Source organism: Didymosphaeria variabile, assembly GCF_027946475.1.
Source record: "Didymosphaeria variabile strain IMI 356815 chromosome Unknown scaffold_3, whole genome shotgun sequence".
NCBI lineage: Eukaryota > Fungi > Ascomycota > Dothideomycetes > Pleosporales > Didymosphaeriaceae > Didymosphaeria > Didymosphaeria variabile.
Window position 1 is genome coordinate 3,767,329 of NW_026611622.1, and position 13,777 is coordinate 3,781,105.

At 52.0% G+C, this 13,777-nt stretch overlaps 5 protein-coding genes across 5 annotated transcripts; 3 read left to right on the top strand and 2 right to left on the bottom strand.

Moving 5' to 3' along the window:
• Positions 1–1,611: 1,611 nt before the first annotated feature.
• Positions 1,612–3,504, bottom strand: N0V89_004571 (uncharacterized protein; the record flags this gene model as incomplete). The annotated part of the gene is made up of 1 exon (XM_056213355.1): positions 1,612–3,504. One exon carries the CDS (start codon positions 3,502–3,504, stop codon positions 1,612–1,614), a length of 1,893 nt encoding a protein of 630 aa, XP_056073663.1.
• A 576-nt stretch (positions 3,505–4,080) lies between these two features.
• On the bottom strand, positions 4,081–5,312 carry N0V89_004572 (uncharacterized protein; the record flags this gene model as incomplete). The annotated part of the gene is made up of 3 exons (XM_056213356.1): positions 4,081–4,863; positions 4,920–5,116; positions 5,189–5,312. 3 exons carry the CDS (start codon positions 5,310–5,312, stop codon positions 4,081–4,083), a joined length of 1,104 nt encoding a protein of 367 aa, XP_056073664.1.
• A 1,577-nt stretch (positions 5,313–6,889) lies between these two features.
• Positions 6,890–9,769, top strand: GEF2 (chloride channel; the record flags this gene model as incomplete). Its single annotated transcript, XM_056213357.1, has 5 exons — positions 6,890–7,044; positions 7,096–7,771; positions 7,820–7,972; positions 8,019–8,133; positions 8,178–9,769. The coding sequence occupies 5 exons, from the start codon at positions 6,890–6,892 to the stop codon at positions 9,767–9,769; spliced, it is 2,691 nt and encodes an 896-aa protein (XP_056073665.1).
• A 660-nt stretch (positions 9,770–10,429) lies between these two features.
• On the top strand, positions 10,430–12,206 carry N0V89_004574 (uncharacterized protein; the record flags this gene model as incomplete). The annotated part of the gene is made up of 3 exons (XM_056213358.1): positions 10,430–10,671; positions 10,910–11,200; positions 11,252–12,206. The coding sequence occupies 3 exons, from the start codon at positions 10,430–10,432 to the stop codon at positions 12,204–12,206; spliced, it is 1,488 nt and encodes a 495-aa protein (XP_056073666.1).
• A 777-nt stretch (positions 12,207–12,983) lies between these two features.
• N0V89_004575 (uncharacterized protein) lies at positions 12,984–13,638 on the top strand (the record flags this gene model as incomplete). Its single annotated transcript, XM_056213359.1, has 2 exons — positions 12,984–13,538; positions 13,588–13,638. 2 exons carry the CDS (start codon positions 12,984–12,986, stop codon positions 13,636–13,638), a joined length of 606 nt encoding a protein of 201 aa, XP_056073667.1.
• Between the last annotated feature and the right edge of the window lie 139 nt (positions 13,639–13,777).

A 13,777-nucleotide genomic window follows, 5' to 3' on the forward strand; every position in this document is an offset into this window, starting at 1 on the left:
TGGAAGTTGAGAAGTTCGCGTTGCTCGTAGCACGAAGCTTGACTGCTTTGGATTTGAGCAGCTAATTGCACCTTTTCCATTCCCTCAGCGCGGTCCAATGCAAGTTGTAGTTCCACTATATGTAGCTTCCAGGCCTCCAAACGTTGCTGGCCAACACGTAAGTCTAGTTCAATTAAAACGAGTAAGTTATTCCAGGCACCCTTTCCTCGGGAAATGAGTCTGTCTTGATCTAGGCACTCTTCTCGAATTGACTCAAACCGTCCCCATGGACCCTCGGTCTCAAGAGCACGATCGTCGGTAATTGATGACGAGAAATATCGACGAGTAAAGAGCGGTCTAATTCGGGAAGCAGTACGATATGACATATATCGACGCTGGCCTTTCGGAGCCTGATGTACTTGAGGCAGATCTGCGCGCTGGCTGTCCCCTACTGACGGTCGACTCCGCGAGACCGCTGCTTCACGATGTTGAGGCGTTGGAGTTGTCGCATTAGTCTTAGTGATTAAGCGCTTCTTTGTAGGACGAAGTAAATAAATGAGAGGCGGATGCCCTACGTTGTGCTTCTCGAGGATTGGCCGCCTTGTAGGGATCTTCCGTGGACCGCCATCCTGGACAATTTGGTCATGAACGGCGATATAAGCTTTTCTCTGGTTGAGAGCTGCTATATGAAGACTTCGACTCGTCAGCAATCTGAGACCTAGGAGGGTGCGGTCAAGTTTGGATCGCAAGTCGCTCGGCGAGGGTCTGACATGGAACCGGGGCAAGTGAGGGCATTCTCGTCTCTTCTCTTGTCGGACTCCCCCTCGTATTGCCGTCGGGGAGATCACTCTTGGATCATTGTCGGACTCGGGCGTGGATTGACAGTTGTCGTATTGTGGTCTTGTGATCTGTAGCCTTTGCTCCTGAACATTGTTCAAGTTCGTGAGAGTCACTTGCTTTGTTGAATTTTCAGTTGAGTAATGTCGTCTCGGTAGGTATGTCCTTCCTTGCAGGATTCTTGAACACATAAGCCGAGACATCGCAGGAACATATAACCGCTTGAGGTAGCCTGAGATTTTCATCAGAGAGATGACGCCGGCACCACAACAGAAGGCAAATCAACCAGGCTTCAAGCGTTCATCTGTAACGAGAGACGGCCGGCTGACGCAGATTTTCTTGTGCAACGTAGGTCGCGACGATTGCTCTTTCTAACGCGTCTCAACAGACCCAATTGCATTCGAAATCTCCTTTAACGATGGACTGAACGCGAGTAAAGATAGAAATCCGTAATGACGCTGCAGTGTGATATTAGAAAGCGGCAAGGAGTAGAGAGATGGTGCAAGAGCTGCGGGACGAGAGGTGCGGGCTGCGTCCCTCACGATCCGTGCGTTGAACACATGATCCACGCCGCATATCCACGTTACACAAGCGCTTAAGAAAGAATGATCAGCTGCGGAAGTTATGCGGAGAGGAAAAAGCAAAGAAGGGTAAAACCGACTGACACCTGCGTCCAGTCTAACGGCTATGTAGGTAGCATGGCATGTCGAAGCGGCTACTACGCACATTCACACCTATGCACTAGCGCGCACGAGTAGAAGTAGGGAATCCAGGGTATATACCATCAAACGTAAGCTAATACTCTCTCGCCGTAACCGCCTTCGTAGCAACCAATTCCACACGCCGCTTGTACATACTCATCTGGTGCTTCACTGGGTCGCCATATACGACTTTTCTCAACATCTCGTCTTCTACCGTGATGGCCTCAACGTCTTCCTCCGCTGTATTCCCCAGCTTCTCTCTAAGCACGATTAGACGTCCCGCGTTGCTAAGCGTGCATGGAACCAGGGGCCATGGCGCGGATGTTACGGTCGTCAGGCTTGACGATGCCGCAGGTAATGGAGCTTTTGATGGCTTGACGAACTTGCGCGATTTTTCGGGCTTCGTGAGGTTCGTGGAGGTGAGGTTCAGCTTCGACATGCAAGTCAGGCTGGAGGTGTACGTCGTATTTGGCGGAGGGCTAGACCAGAGTTTGACAAGGCTCTTCACGACTGCCTTGTCCGCGCGGGGCACAGGATCTCCCTCGTTAATGAAGCTGTAGAAGAGGCTCTTGCGATGCCGCTTTTCCTGGCTGGGTCTCAACGGGAGGAGCGTGATGGGCGGTGCGCCAAACGTTATGCAGTGCACGCGTTTGAAAAAGCCCGTGAGGTAGCTGAGCTCGGACTGGATTTGCGTGCTCATCATGTGAGCGTAGAGGAGAGCGGCTACTGCACCACCCGCAGAGTGGCCGGTGATGAGCAAACTGCAGTTGGAGCGGGCTGGGTTTTCTTGGAGCAGAACGCGCAGACGTTCGGCGACCGGTGCTACCATCTTCCTTGCTACGTAGAGAAATCCGGCGTGGCAGAGGTTGCCTGGGTCGTCCAGGAAGCCTTCTGGGCTTGTTGGTGCCGATTTATAGTTCACAGCCCAGTCCATGAACGTTTGCGACCCACGAATCGCAAACACCACTGTGTTCATGTCATCGCGAGGGAGCGACTTTAAGATCATAGCTTTCGTTCCCGAGCGCCAGTCTGCAGGAACATGCGTCTCAGATTCCGTGTTTGGTAGCGCAGCCGGAGTATACACCCGCTCAGAGTACGCAGCAGCCAGACACAGCAACGGATACGTGGGCATGTAGACCTTGAAGGGTGGAAGGTGCGGCGGGAGTCGCGAATTTGAGTATAGCCAGACCTTCGAAAACATATTTGAGCTTTTCGCGTTTTTCTGACTAGGGTATACAGCCGCAGCTGCTGATCGGTCGAGCGCAATGCTGGGCTGTAGCGTAGATGTAGAGGCATATGGCGTCTCGTCATCCTCGACCATGAGATCCTGCTCTTTCCCGCTGAACATGCCCTCGTCAATACTAGTGATGACGGCATCTAGCTTCGAGCTCAATCGATCGCAGAGCGCCGCACTTTGGTTGATCATCTGGACGCTCTTCTTCGTAACCAGCGTAGTGGGCCTCTCAACGAAGGTCGTCATTGTCACTGCGACGCTCTTGTTCGCGAGCTCGACGCTTTTGTGGGCACCTGAAGAGACTTGAGCCGTCAGGTCCTGGTACGATCTTGAAGCTAAACGTCCAGCTCGGTTCCACTGAGTCTTCAGCACTCCATCGTTTCTTGGGGAAGACTGGGTAGCAAAGCTAGCTGTGGAGTCGCCATAGTAAGGCTGCGGCTGTTGATAAGGTGGTGAAGCGGGATAGGGCTGGTGGAACTGCTGCGGCATTTGCGGTGTTGGTCCGTATACTGGATGGTGCTGTGCTGGTGGCGAGATATGGCCAGCGGATGGTGGTTGGCTTACGGCGTACGCAAAATGTGGTGGAGGGCTTGCCGGGTACGTATGGTGCCCATGAGAGGCATCCGGTGTCGCATAGCTTTGCTGCGTATACAGCGTCGACTGTGAGGCCGCATGCATGTACGGCTGCTGCGCGGCAACAGGTTTGGACAGTTTCTTATGCTTGCGCTCCCGACTCGAGAAGCCAAACGTCATGGTGGTGGTCGCGGGAGGATCGCCCTTAGGCGCAAGCGTTCTCAATCCTCCAAGGCTTCGTTGAGTCGTCTGCGATTTGGTCCTCGAGGTCCAAATCCGTATATCGCCCAATGCATCGTATGCTCCAGCTTTTTCGTCCCAGCCTGATCTTATCCAAACCTAGCTTTTCCTCGCATACCACTCCACGCAGAAGGTGAGAGACTGCCTGTATTCAAGTATGAGTACAAGGCTGAGATCGTCGTGAGCATTGGCAACGTGAGAAAAGAGCTTGTTTAAACACAGTGGCAGGGCATGCGATGTGCACTGCCTCACCGCTTTCGACCCCTGTAATCTTGTCGTCGCTTACCTCGCCCCACGCGTACCTTCCACTCCGATTGGCGCGATGATTCATCGCCATCATTTCACGCATGGGGTGGGGCGATTTCGCGTTTCTAATTCTGTCCGGTTAGCTTCGGGAACTGCGAAGTCGCAAGCTTACTACGATATTCAGTAATTGGCCTGAATTGCAAGGCTATACTAGGAAGAAAACTGCGCATCATATCTCCTAGGGTACAAATAAGTTCACTCACTCCTGCTCTATTCGGTGTTGAAGTCTATCACGGCCCTGCCAGCGATCTCTCCTCTCCTCAGCTTCTGTACCACCTCATTGAACTGGCTCAACGGGTACACCGTGCAAATTGGCTTCAGTAATCCTCTCTGTGCAAATTGGAGCGTTTTGTCGACATCGCCCATACTGCTGACCAGCGTGCCCTGCACCGACTGCCTCCTGAAGCACATCTGGTTCGGGTCCACATCGATGTGGTGGGCTCCTACCGGAGGCAGTCCAATGCACATAACCTTTCCTCCGACTCTGCCGCCTAGAAATGAGATGGACTGTGAGTAGGACTGCACGGCAGTCACGTACACGGCATGCGCACCGATGCCATCACATAGCTTGACCACTTCCTCGGCGATGTTGGACACCTCCTTGAAGTCGATGAAGTGCTCTGCGCCGTTCTCAACGCAGAGCTTCTTCTTTTCCGCCCCTGTGTCTATTGCAACAGATCGCAGACCCATAGCTTTGGCGAGCTGCAAGCCCTGCATGCCGACACCGCCGCCTGCGCCAGGGAAGACAGCCCAGTCACCTGGTTGTAGACCGGACTCCTTAATCGATGTATAAATTGTAGATGCGGAGCACATAATCGGACCGGCGATAATATCGGACACTCCATCGGGGATGATGGTGGTGTAGCGTTCGGGGGAGACGATGTATTGCTGGTATGAGCCATTTATTGTCAGGCCAGTCAGGACGGCTTTTGCGCAGTAGCATTCGTTATCTGTACGGCAGAGCTCGCAGGCGCCGCAGGTATCTTGGATGGGCTACGGAAATTGTCAGAATGCTCTCATGCGATCGGAATGGGATTCTGGTGGCGTACCTTAAGACCAGCTCTCATGCCAGGCTTCAAAGTCTTGACGTTCGAGCCAACCTTCACAATTACACCGGCACCCTCGTGTCCTGCGCATTGCGTACCGAGCTCGGACATCTTAGGTAGGGCCCAGTCATTGAGCATGAAGTGTAGGTCGGAGTGGCAGATTCCGGTCGCGTTGAGCTTGACAAGAACTTCGTGCGGTTCTACAAAAGTCAGTCGTTTTCATTCCAACCTTGGAAAGATGTTATGAATGCAATGACAACAGCGACACGTACGTATCTCTGGGACCGGCACATCTCGAACTTCGATGCGAAAGTCCGGACCTTCGTTGACAACGACACCCGCCTTGCACGTCTTCGGAATGTCGAACACCTGCTCTTGCTCTTTGCTGTCCGCCATGCTTATGGTATCGGCCAATACACAACGAGGAAACGATGCTAGTGGGTTCGGAAGTTGGTAAGGCAGGGACGATAAGCAACCTGCGAAAGAACAGGAGTGGTCGGATACGAGCAGATGGGTTGAGGAATGAAGTACACCCCCGCCCTTCCCCTCTTTATCAACCACACGCTGTGCCCATGACGCTTCCTACATCTCTAAGCCTCCTCCTACCGCCCGGACAACCCACCAACTCGTTCAAACCTCGGTCTAATGACAGCGACCACTCAAAGACGGCGAATTAGGACCTCTAAGCGAATCGTCAAGCCCGAGTCGTCTCAAAAGCGGAATCGATGCGCTTGGAAATGCACCAAGTGGGCTATCTGGCGGCATCCTGCGGCAGGTGTTGCGAGATGCTGGGGAAGTTGTGGGGTACGAGGTGGGAGCGCGCTAGCTGCGGGGTAGGATGATGGGATTGCTCCGGGCCGAGGGAGGTGGGAACGCCTTGGAGAGCGTTCATCTCATGCTGATGTAAATATAATAGGCGTGGTCTGTCTCTGCAATCCATGAGTCTCATCATGTCACTACAATCTGTACACCGATCACCTCCTTACACGATGCTGCTCTTCTCGCGACACTGTTGATGAAGAATCCTCGCTGGGTGGAATCGGGCCGTATCTGCGATACTCCACCGAATTGTAACTGCCGTCGAAGACCACCGGTTCAGAGTACCAGAAGGGTTTCAGGTGTCTTGACTTCGGTTCTGGTGGCTGACCATCGGTATGTGAAATCGGCTTGAGAGACAACGGCCTGGAGACGTCGGTTGAAAACCCCCACTACCTTGATAACATTTGCAGTCGTTAATATAGTATCTGAGATGCAACTGATCAGGCCGAACAATTGCGGCCGTTGTTGTGCTTATCCAGAAGTAATTGTTTGGATCCCTAGGGGTCTTTAGTACCTACAGGCGTTTCGCAAGTTCGTATTCCATGATCCTGCGGCACTGGCCCAGTAGATAAGAAAAATATCAGCACTAACATGTCTCACTGTATGGATATCAGAATATACGAGCTCAGATAGCAAGGGATGCCCATATTGGTGGCTATATGGTTCATGAGCATCACGTGATATCAACACCGCCAGTAAAAGTGTAGGAGTCTCTAAAAGGCGAAAGATCCGAAATCAGAGGCGCAATGAATATCTCCAGATGTAGTTTTAATGATTCTTTACGAATTTGTATCTTACCATCGCGCAACATGATGACCAATACCTTCCATGTACGTTGCGAGGCGAGAACGTTCAATGTTCCGCTGAGCAAGGCAGTAAAGTATCAGCACTACGCTCAGGGCATCTACCTGTAGAAGTCTTTACTAACCAATTGACTTTGCACATATATTGTGTCGAACCAAGCTAATGTCATACCTAGGTAGCCTCGATGTGCCTGACGCGGGTGTGGCGCAGCAGCCGCACGGCCACAGTTTGGTCGCGTTTGTGTCAACCTCCGACGACCGCGTCGAGCTTCCGATAAGCACAACCACGAATTACAGCATGCGCACATGAGAACATGCCCTCTCAGCTGATAGATTCCACATTCTCAGGGCATGTCCAGCTCTTCATCAAACCAGTCCGCCCACGGACAGGCCGAAGCGTCCTCCAGCCGATCCCAAGCGAACAGGCAGCCGGTCGTCGAGGATGAGCTCAGCGAGGAGTACGGCCTCTTAGATGAGGACCCGTTGGGAAACGCACTACCAGAGCAGTAAGGAGAAGGACTGTATCATGAGTCCCAGAGGGAAGCTGATTTGGCTAGAGTATCGTTCAAGCGCAAGCAAAAGGCCACCGCATCCACTTTCGGTCTGTCTCGCTTCCTCTCGTCACCGCTTAGTGCAGCCAAAGACCGCGCCTCTCCCATTCCACGGGCCCCAAATACGCGCGCCCATCACCTGAGGTCGAGCTCGGGCGCAAATGACTCCACAGAGCTCATCCTAAACTACCTCGATACGCCCGCCGACGCCGGCGAGCAACTTCAAGACACAAAAGATGCCAACGGGCTCGACTGGTATGTCGAAGGTCCTGGGCGCCGTGTAGGCTACGATGATCTTACAGCCATCGACTGGATTTTCGAATATGCGAAGGAGCGGCAACGGCTGAGATATCTATATTCCAGCGCGTCAGGCATACTCGGGCATATCAAGCAAATTGCGGATGCGAGTCAGATATGGATTATCTTAATTGCGGCCGGCGTGCTCTGCGGCGGTATTGCAGCCTTCATTGACGTTGCAAGCGACTGGTTGGGCGATTTGAAAACCGGATATTGCAGCAATGTAAATGGGGATGGGAGGTTCTATTTGAACAAAGGCTTTTGCTGTTGGGGCTATACCGAGTATGCGAAGTGTAACGATTGGCATCCTTGGAGCACGGCGATGGGAATCCGGTCCGTGGGCGGTGGCTGGATCGTGGAGTATATTCTTTTCGTATTGTTTTCGGTAAGTTGGCGGCGATCGAATTGCGGACACCCGACTGATTATGCGCAGGTTCTGTTTGCAGCTTGCGCGAGCCTTCTTGTGCGCGAATTCTCAACTCATGCGAAACATAGCGGTATCGCAGAGATCAAGACGGTTCTTGGTGGCTTTGTCATACGACGTTTTCTGGGCGTTTGGACCTTGGTTATCAAGACCTTGGGTTTGGTAAGGAATACTCTGCCGCAGAAGGAGCCATCTCTAACAGTTGCAGTGTCTGGCGGTTGCATCGGGCCTTTGGCTAGGCAAGGAAGGCCCACTGGTTCACGTCGCGTGTTGTTCCGCAAATCTCTTCATGAAACTATTTCCTAATATCAATAATAATGAGGGTAAGCCACTCGTCTCATTGATATAATGAAGCTGATTATTCTAGCACGAAAACGAGAAGTACTTTCCGCTGCGGCTGCGGCCGGTATATCGGTTGCATTCGGCTCTCCTATTGGCGGAGTGCTGTTCAGTCTCGAGCAGCTATCCTACTACTTCCCTGACAAGACCATGTGGCAGAGCTTCGTCTGCGCCATGGTTGCAGCGGTCACCCTGCAAGCACTCAATCCTTTCAGGACAGGCAAGCTCGTCTTGTACCAGGTCACCTATCATAGCGGGTGGCACGATTTCGAGCTGGTTCCGTTCGCTTTTCTTGGAGTCCTCGGTGGCTTATACGGAGGAATGTTCACCAAGCTCAACATGCGGGTCGCTGAGTGGCGGAACCACCGAACATACTTGAAAGGTCCCGTCACCGAAGTTGTCGTCGTCGCCGTCGCGACAGCTATGATTAACTACCCTATCAAATTCATGCGCGCCCAGGCTTCTGAGCTCGTATACTTCCTCTTCGCCGAATGCGTCGACCTGACAGACGATACGCTAGGTCTCTGCAAGGCAGGCAAAGCCAACACTGGCGTTGTAGCCCTACTTCTCATCTCAGCAGGCCTCGGTATCATTCTTGCAAGCTTCACATTCGGCCTTCAGATTCCAGCCGGCATCATCCTTCCCTCCATGGCCATCGGCGGTCTCTACGGCCGCGCCGTGGGCCTCTCAATCGAACAATTTCAACAGGCCTGGCCCAGCCTCTTCATCTTTGGCTCTTGTGAGCCAGACGTCCCCTGCGTTACACCCGGCACTTATGCTATTATCGGCGCCGCTTCCGCCCTTGGGGGTGTAACTCGCATGACCGTCTCTCTCGTAGTCATTATGTTCGAGCTAACAGGCGCACTCACCTATGTACTCCCTATCATGATCGCGGTCATGATAAGCAAGTGGGTCGGCGACGCCATCTCTCCACGCGGCATCTACGAGTCCTGGATTCACTTCAACGGCTACCCGTTCCTCGACAATCGTGACGACAACAGCTCGTCCATCCCAGATGTACCCGCTGCCCAGGTCATGACCCGCATCGACGACCTCATCACTATCACCGCTACGGGACATACCATCGCCTCTCTCCGCCAGCTGCTATCGCAGCACCGCTTCAGGGGTTTCCCAGTCATAGACAGCTCTCAGGACGCGCTCCTTCTAGGTTACATTTCCCGGACCGAACTCGCATTCGCTCTTAAGTCTGCACTATCCACACCACGCAATCTCTCACCTGAGACAGAAGCCCATTTCTCTCATCAGCCGCTCGCCGACCCGACGACGTCACTTGATTTGCGGCCTTGGATGGACCAAACACCCATAACGCTGAACTCTAAAGCGAGCTTCCAGCTCACATATGCCATGTTCATGAAGTTGGGACTACGATATGTAGTCTTCACAGAAAGAGGAACGCTAAAGGGGCTGCTAACGAAGAAGGATGTGTGGTTTGTGCTCGATGGAGTAGAAGACAGGGAGGCATATGAGGACGATGCGGTTGGTGGAGGGAGAGGCGTTGGGCGTGTGCAACCTGAGGATGAGGAAGACGAAGGGAGGGGGCTATTAGCTGGGGAGGATGCTGGAGATACGAGATTGGGTGGGAGGGAGGAGGTTACGTAGGCAGGGAGCGTTGAACAATATGAGCTTTCCTTCTATGTGATGTCAAAACCTTAAGCAGGAACGAAGCGATGGCTCACCGTGCCTTTCACAGAAAAGAAGGCTAGGTATCTATCATAGGTGCGCTGCTTCGTTAGCAGGCTTCTGAAATGTGACAGCTGCAATAGCATGAGTTATGATATATCTGTTGCCATACCAAAGGCTACGGTGAAAACATGAAACTCGAAACGTACGATTCGAACCTGCATACATGACGAGAAGATCTAGTGTCCAGCATCTCATCAACTGCGCAGCGTAAAATATCTTCAATTACGCACTGCCCCAGTTTCCTCTTAATACTTCAATATAACTCCAAACTCTGCAAGTACAGCTGGTCCATGTTCATGCACGGCACAGCGCGGCGCAGCATTCTATAAAAGCACAATCAAACACTCGCGCCATTTAATATACCAATCGAAGACCGTGCTGTCACACCCAATGACCGTAACTTCGGGACCCAATCAAATGTGTATGTTGCATGATACGATATCCAAGACCAAGTCCCGTGGGATTGTGGCACAGTCTGAATGATGCTCGCGTTTCCACGCCTCGCCCGCGAAAGATGCATCGTCTCGTCCCGTTCTCTCTCCAAATCAACAAATCTTTCCACTTGCCGGTGACACTATGGAACAGAACGTGCATCAGGCGCAGATGCTGCAAAAGCTTATCCTCGCTATGTCTTCTTCTACGTCCGCGGCACTAGCAATGGTCATTACCATCGCCACTGTTATCTACGGAGGCTTGCATCTAATCCTTCACCTCACCCAAGATGCAAGAGAGCCGCCACCTGTTCCAGCTTTGGTACCTTTCATCGAGCCCATGGTTGATCTTTCGAGGAAGAAGAGCAGATATTACACCGAGCTCTGGTACGTATAAAATACTGGACAGATTTCTTATATAAACCTCTAGTCTAGCTATACGCAAAATATCTAATGAAATCGTTAGGAAGCGTTACAAATTGCCGGCATGAACAATTCGACTTCCCGGAGAGCGTCTCTACGTTATCAACGCGACGTCCTTGATTCCAGCCGTCCAACGGCAATACAAAATACTAGCCTTCCCTCCTTTGCAAGCGAAACTTGCAATGAACGTATGCGGATCGAGTAACACCGCCAACGATATCCTCAACACGAACGTGAATGGCGACGAGGGATTCTGGGGTTATTCAGTCACTCACTACAAAGCTATACACCCGCCACTGTTTCCCGGTCCAGGGCTGGACGCGATGAACCGCGTCATGGCACGGAAGATAACTTCATCCTTGGAAAGCATACAATCGTCGGAAGTCATTAGACTATTCGACTTTATCAAACGAGAAATTACTCTTGCAACGACAGATTCAGTTTACGGAGACCAAAACCCTTTCCGGGATCCAACCATTGTAGAGGCTTTCTGGTACGCTTGCCAATTAGCATAGTTCGATGTGCATCTGCTAACTACGTGTAGGGAATTTCAAGAAGGTGTAATGGGTCTTCTTATGGGCTTTCCCCAGTCTTTTGTTCGAGAAAGCTTCAAAGCCCGAGAATTTATGACCAAGCGCTTTGTGAAATACTTCAATGACGGCGGCCACGAAAAAGGCTCAGCGCTCATCAAAGCTCGTTACGAGCATAGCATAGAGCATAAGATACCGCTTGAAGATATCGCAAGGTTCGAAACAGCTGGCGCGATTGCAATACTTACCAACACTTCGCCCGCCTGCTTCTGGCTCGTTTACCATCTCTACTCAAGCCCGGGTGCCCTCGAGGACTGTCGAAAAGAGCTCGGCCAGATCTTGTCTGCGACATCGCACGAAAAGCGTGAAGGTGCGTTTGACAAAACAATCACACTGGATCTCACTCAAGTCAAGACTTCCTGTCCCATCTTGCTTTCTAGCTTGCAAGAGGTGTTGAGACTTCACTCAGTTGGTATCTCCACGCGGTTGGTCATGGAAGATCATGTCTTAGATGGGAAATATCTCCTCAAAAAAGGAGGAACTGTCATGATCCCAGCACCCGTGCAACATCAAGATGCCGCTATCTGGGGTGAGAACGTCCACTCGTTCGATCACCGCCGCTTCCTGCCAAATGAGAAACGTTCGAATCCGGTCGCTTTTCGTGGCTTTGGCGGAGGAACTACGCTCTGTCCAGGTCGACATTTTGCAAGCACAGAGATCTTTGCATTCGCTGCATTGCTGATCCTACGCTTTGATATGCAACCTTCGGGTGGCACATGGAAAGAGTTGACTACGAACAAGGCGAGCCTGTGGGAGGTAACGCCTCGGCCCGATGAGGACGTTCTCGTCAATCTGGTTTCGAGACCTGGGTTTGACGCGACCCTCAAGTGGGAGATTCTTGTTACCGACTCAGATAAGATGATGCCACTTTCGGCTGAAGATGTTGACGCTCTCAGGCAGCCGAATTAGACTCAGAGTATTGCCGGCGTTTTGTTGGCGGGCAATAAGGATGATGCAGATAGAAAGCTAGGTGTGAGAGAAGAGCTCAGAGGAGTTTGTAGAAATATGAGCTTGTCCATGTCAGCGGCGCTGAATCACACGCGGTTATGGAACCCGATGATGCCCGGGTGTGTAGCAATAGCGATCGTCAAGAGGGCACGCAAGCAAAAGCGTAGTCAGCAGCTCATTATCGGCCTAGCAAACAGCCAGCGCATGAAAATCAGTCTTGTTAGTCTTGTGGAATTTTGCCCGACTCTCACTGATATTGAGTTGCAGACCCGAGACTGTGATGAGTTCCTGGTGCTTGCCCGACCCAAGCTTACCTCAGTTGAGAACTCGGAAGTAACAATCGATTAGCATGAGTTCTTCCTGTGGGACAACCAAAGTCTTTCTATCAGCGTACAATTTTTTCGCTTTTACTACCATTAAGTTTGCGTGGCGTTTTGTTTTGATGGAGCTGGGGGCGGAGGAGGGCCCCGCATCAGTACACTAAACTGCTACCCCACATGCGGTCCACGAGTGGATAGTCTAGCCAACACTACCTCCGGTGCTCCGTATCTCTAGGGGCCTTTAAAGTGGCGGCCTACTTATACGCGGGGGGAAAGAGTGCGCGTAACATACCTGCATAGACTTCATTAACACTCCAACAGCTACGGCCGAATCAACAGTGCCGGGACCTTTCTGCCCCAGACCCCACACCAATCTAGCATCCACTCAACACTACCATCACCACAATCTCCAATCACAATGCAAGCGAACGATCCAAACTTCCCTGCAGGCCCTTATCCTGCCGGCCAGCATATTCTACCGCCCCCACGTCCTTCCTCCCCATCCACGGCAGGCTACCGCCTGAATCACCTCATGCTACGCATCAAAGATCCCGAAGTATCCCTCCGCTTCTACAACGACTGCTTCGGCCTGCATACCGTCTTCATCTTCAACGCCGGCCCCTGGACGATATACTACCTCGGTCCGCGTGACACGCAGATCAGCACCCTCGGCACATCGAAAGGCCTGCTGGAACTGTACCATATCCCTGCTGACAAGGATCTGGAGTATGTGAATGGAAATGAATACGGAAAGGGAGGTGTAGGATTTGGGCACCTAGGGTTCACGGTTCCGGATGTTGAGGAGGCGCTGGAGAGGGTGAGGAGGTTTGGATTCGAAGTTATTAAGCCTTTGGGTGAGGATAAGGAGGAAGGGATGGGCTTGCCGGAAGAAGTGGTGAAAGGGAAAGAAGGGAAGGTGGCGGAGGGGTATAAACATGTTTTTCGGCAGTTGGCTTTTGTGAGGGACCCTGATGTAAGTACGAAAGCTAGGAAGTCGGATTGGGGAGTGCTAACGGTTGCAGGGTTATTGGGTTGAGATTGTGCCGCAGGTTGTAAAGAGTCCGGGGAAATAGTGAGGTTGATTTTCACCACTTGGGTGAGTTGGGCTCGTCGCGAACTCATGGTGCGGTAGAAGTACGGAAAGAAGCACCATAATATACAGGTCCGATCTTTGATGTATCTACACAGGTGTTCCCTCCAACAGTATTGAGG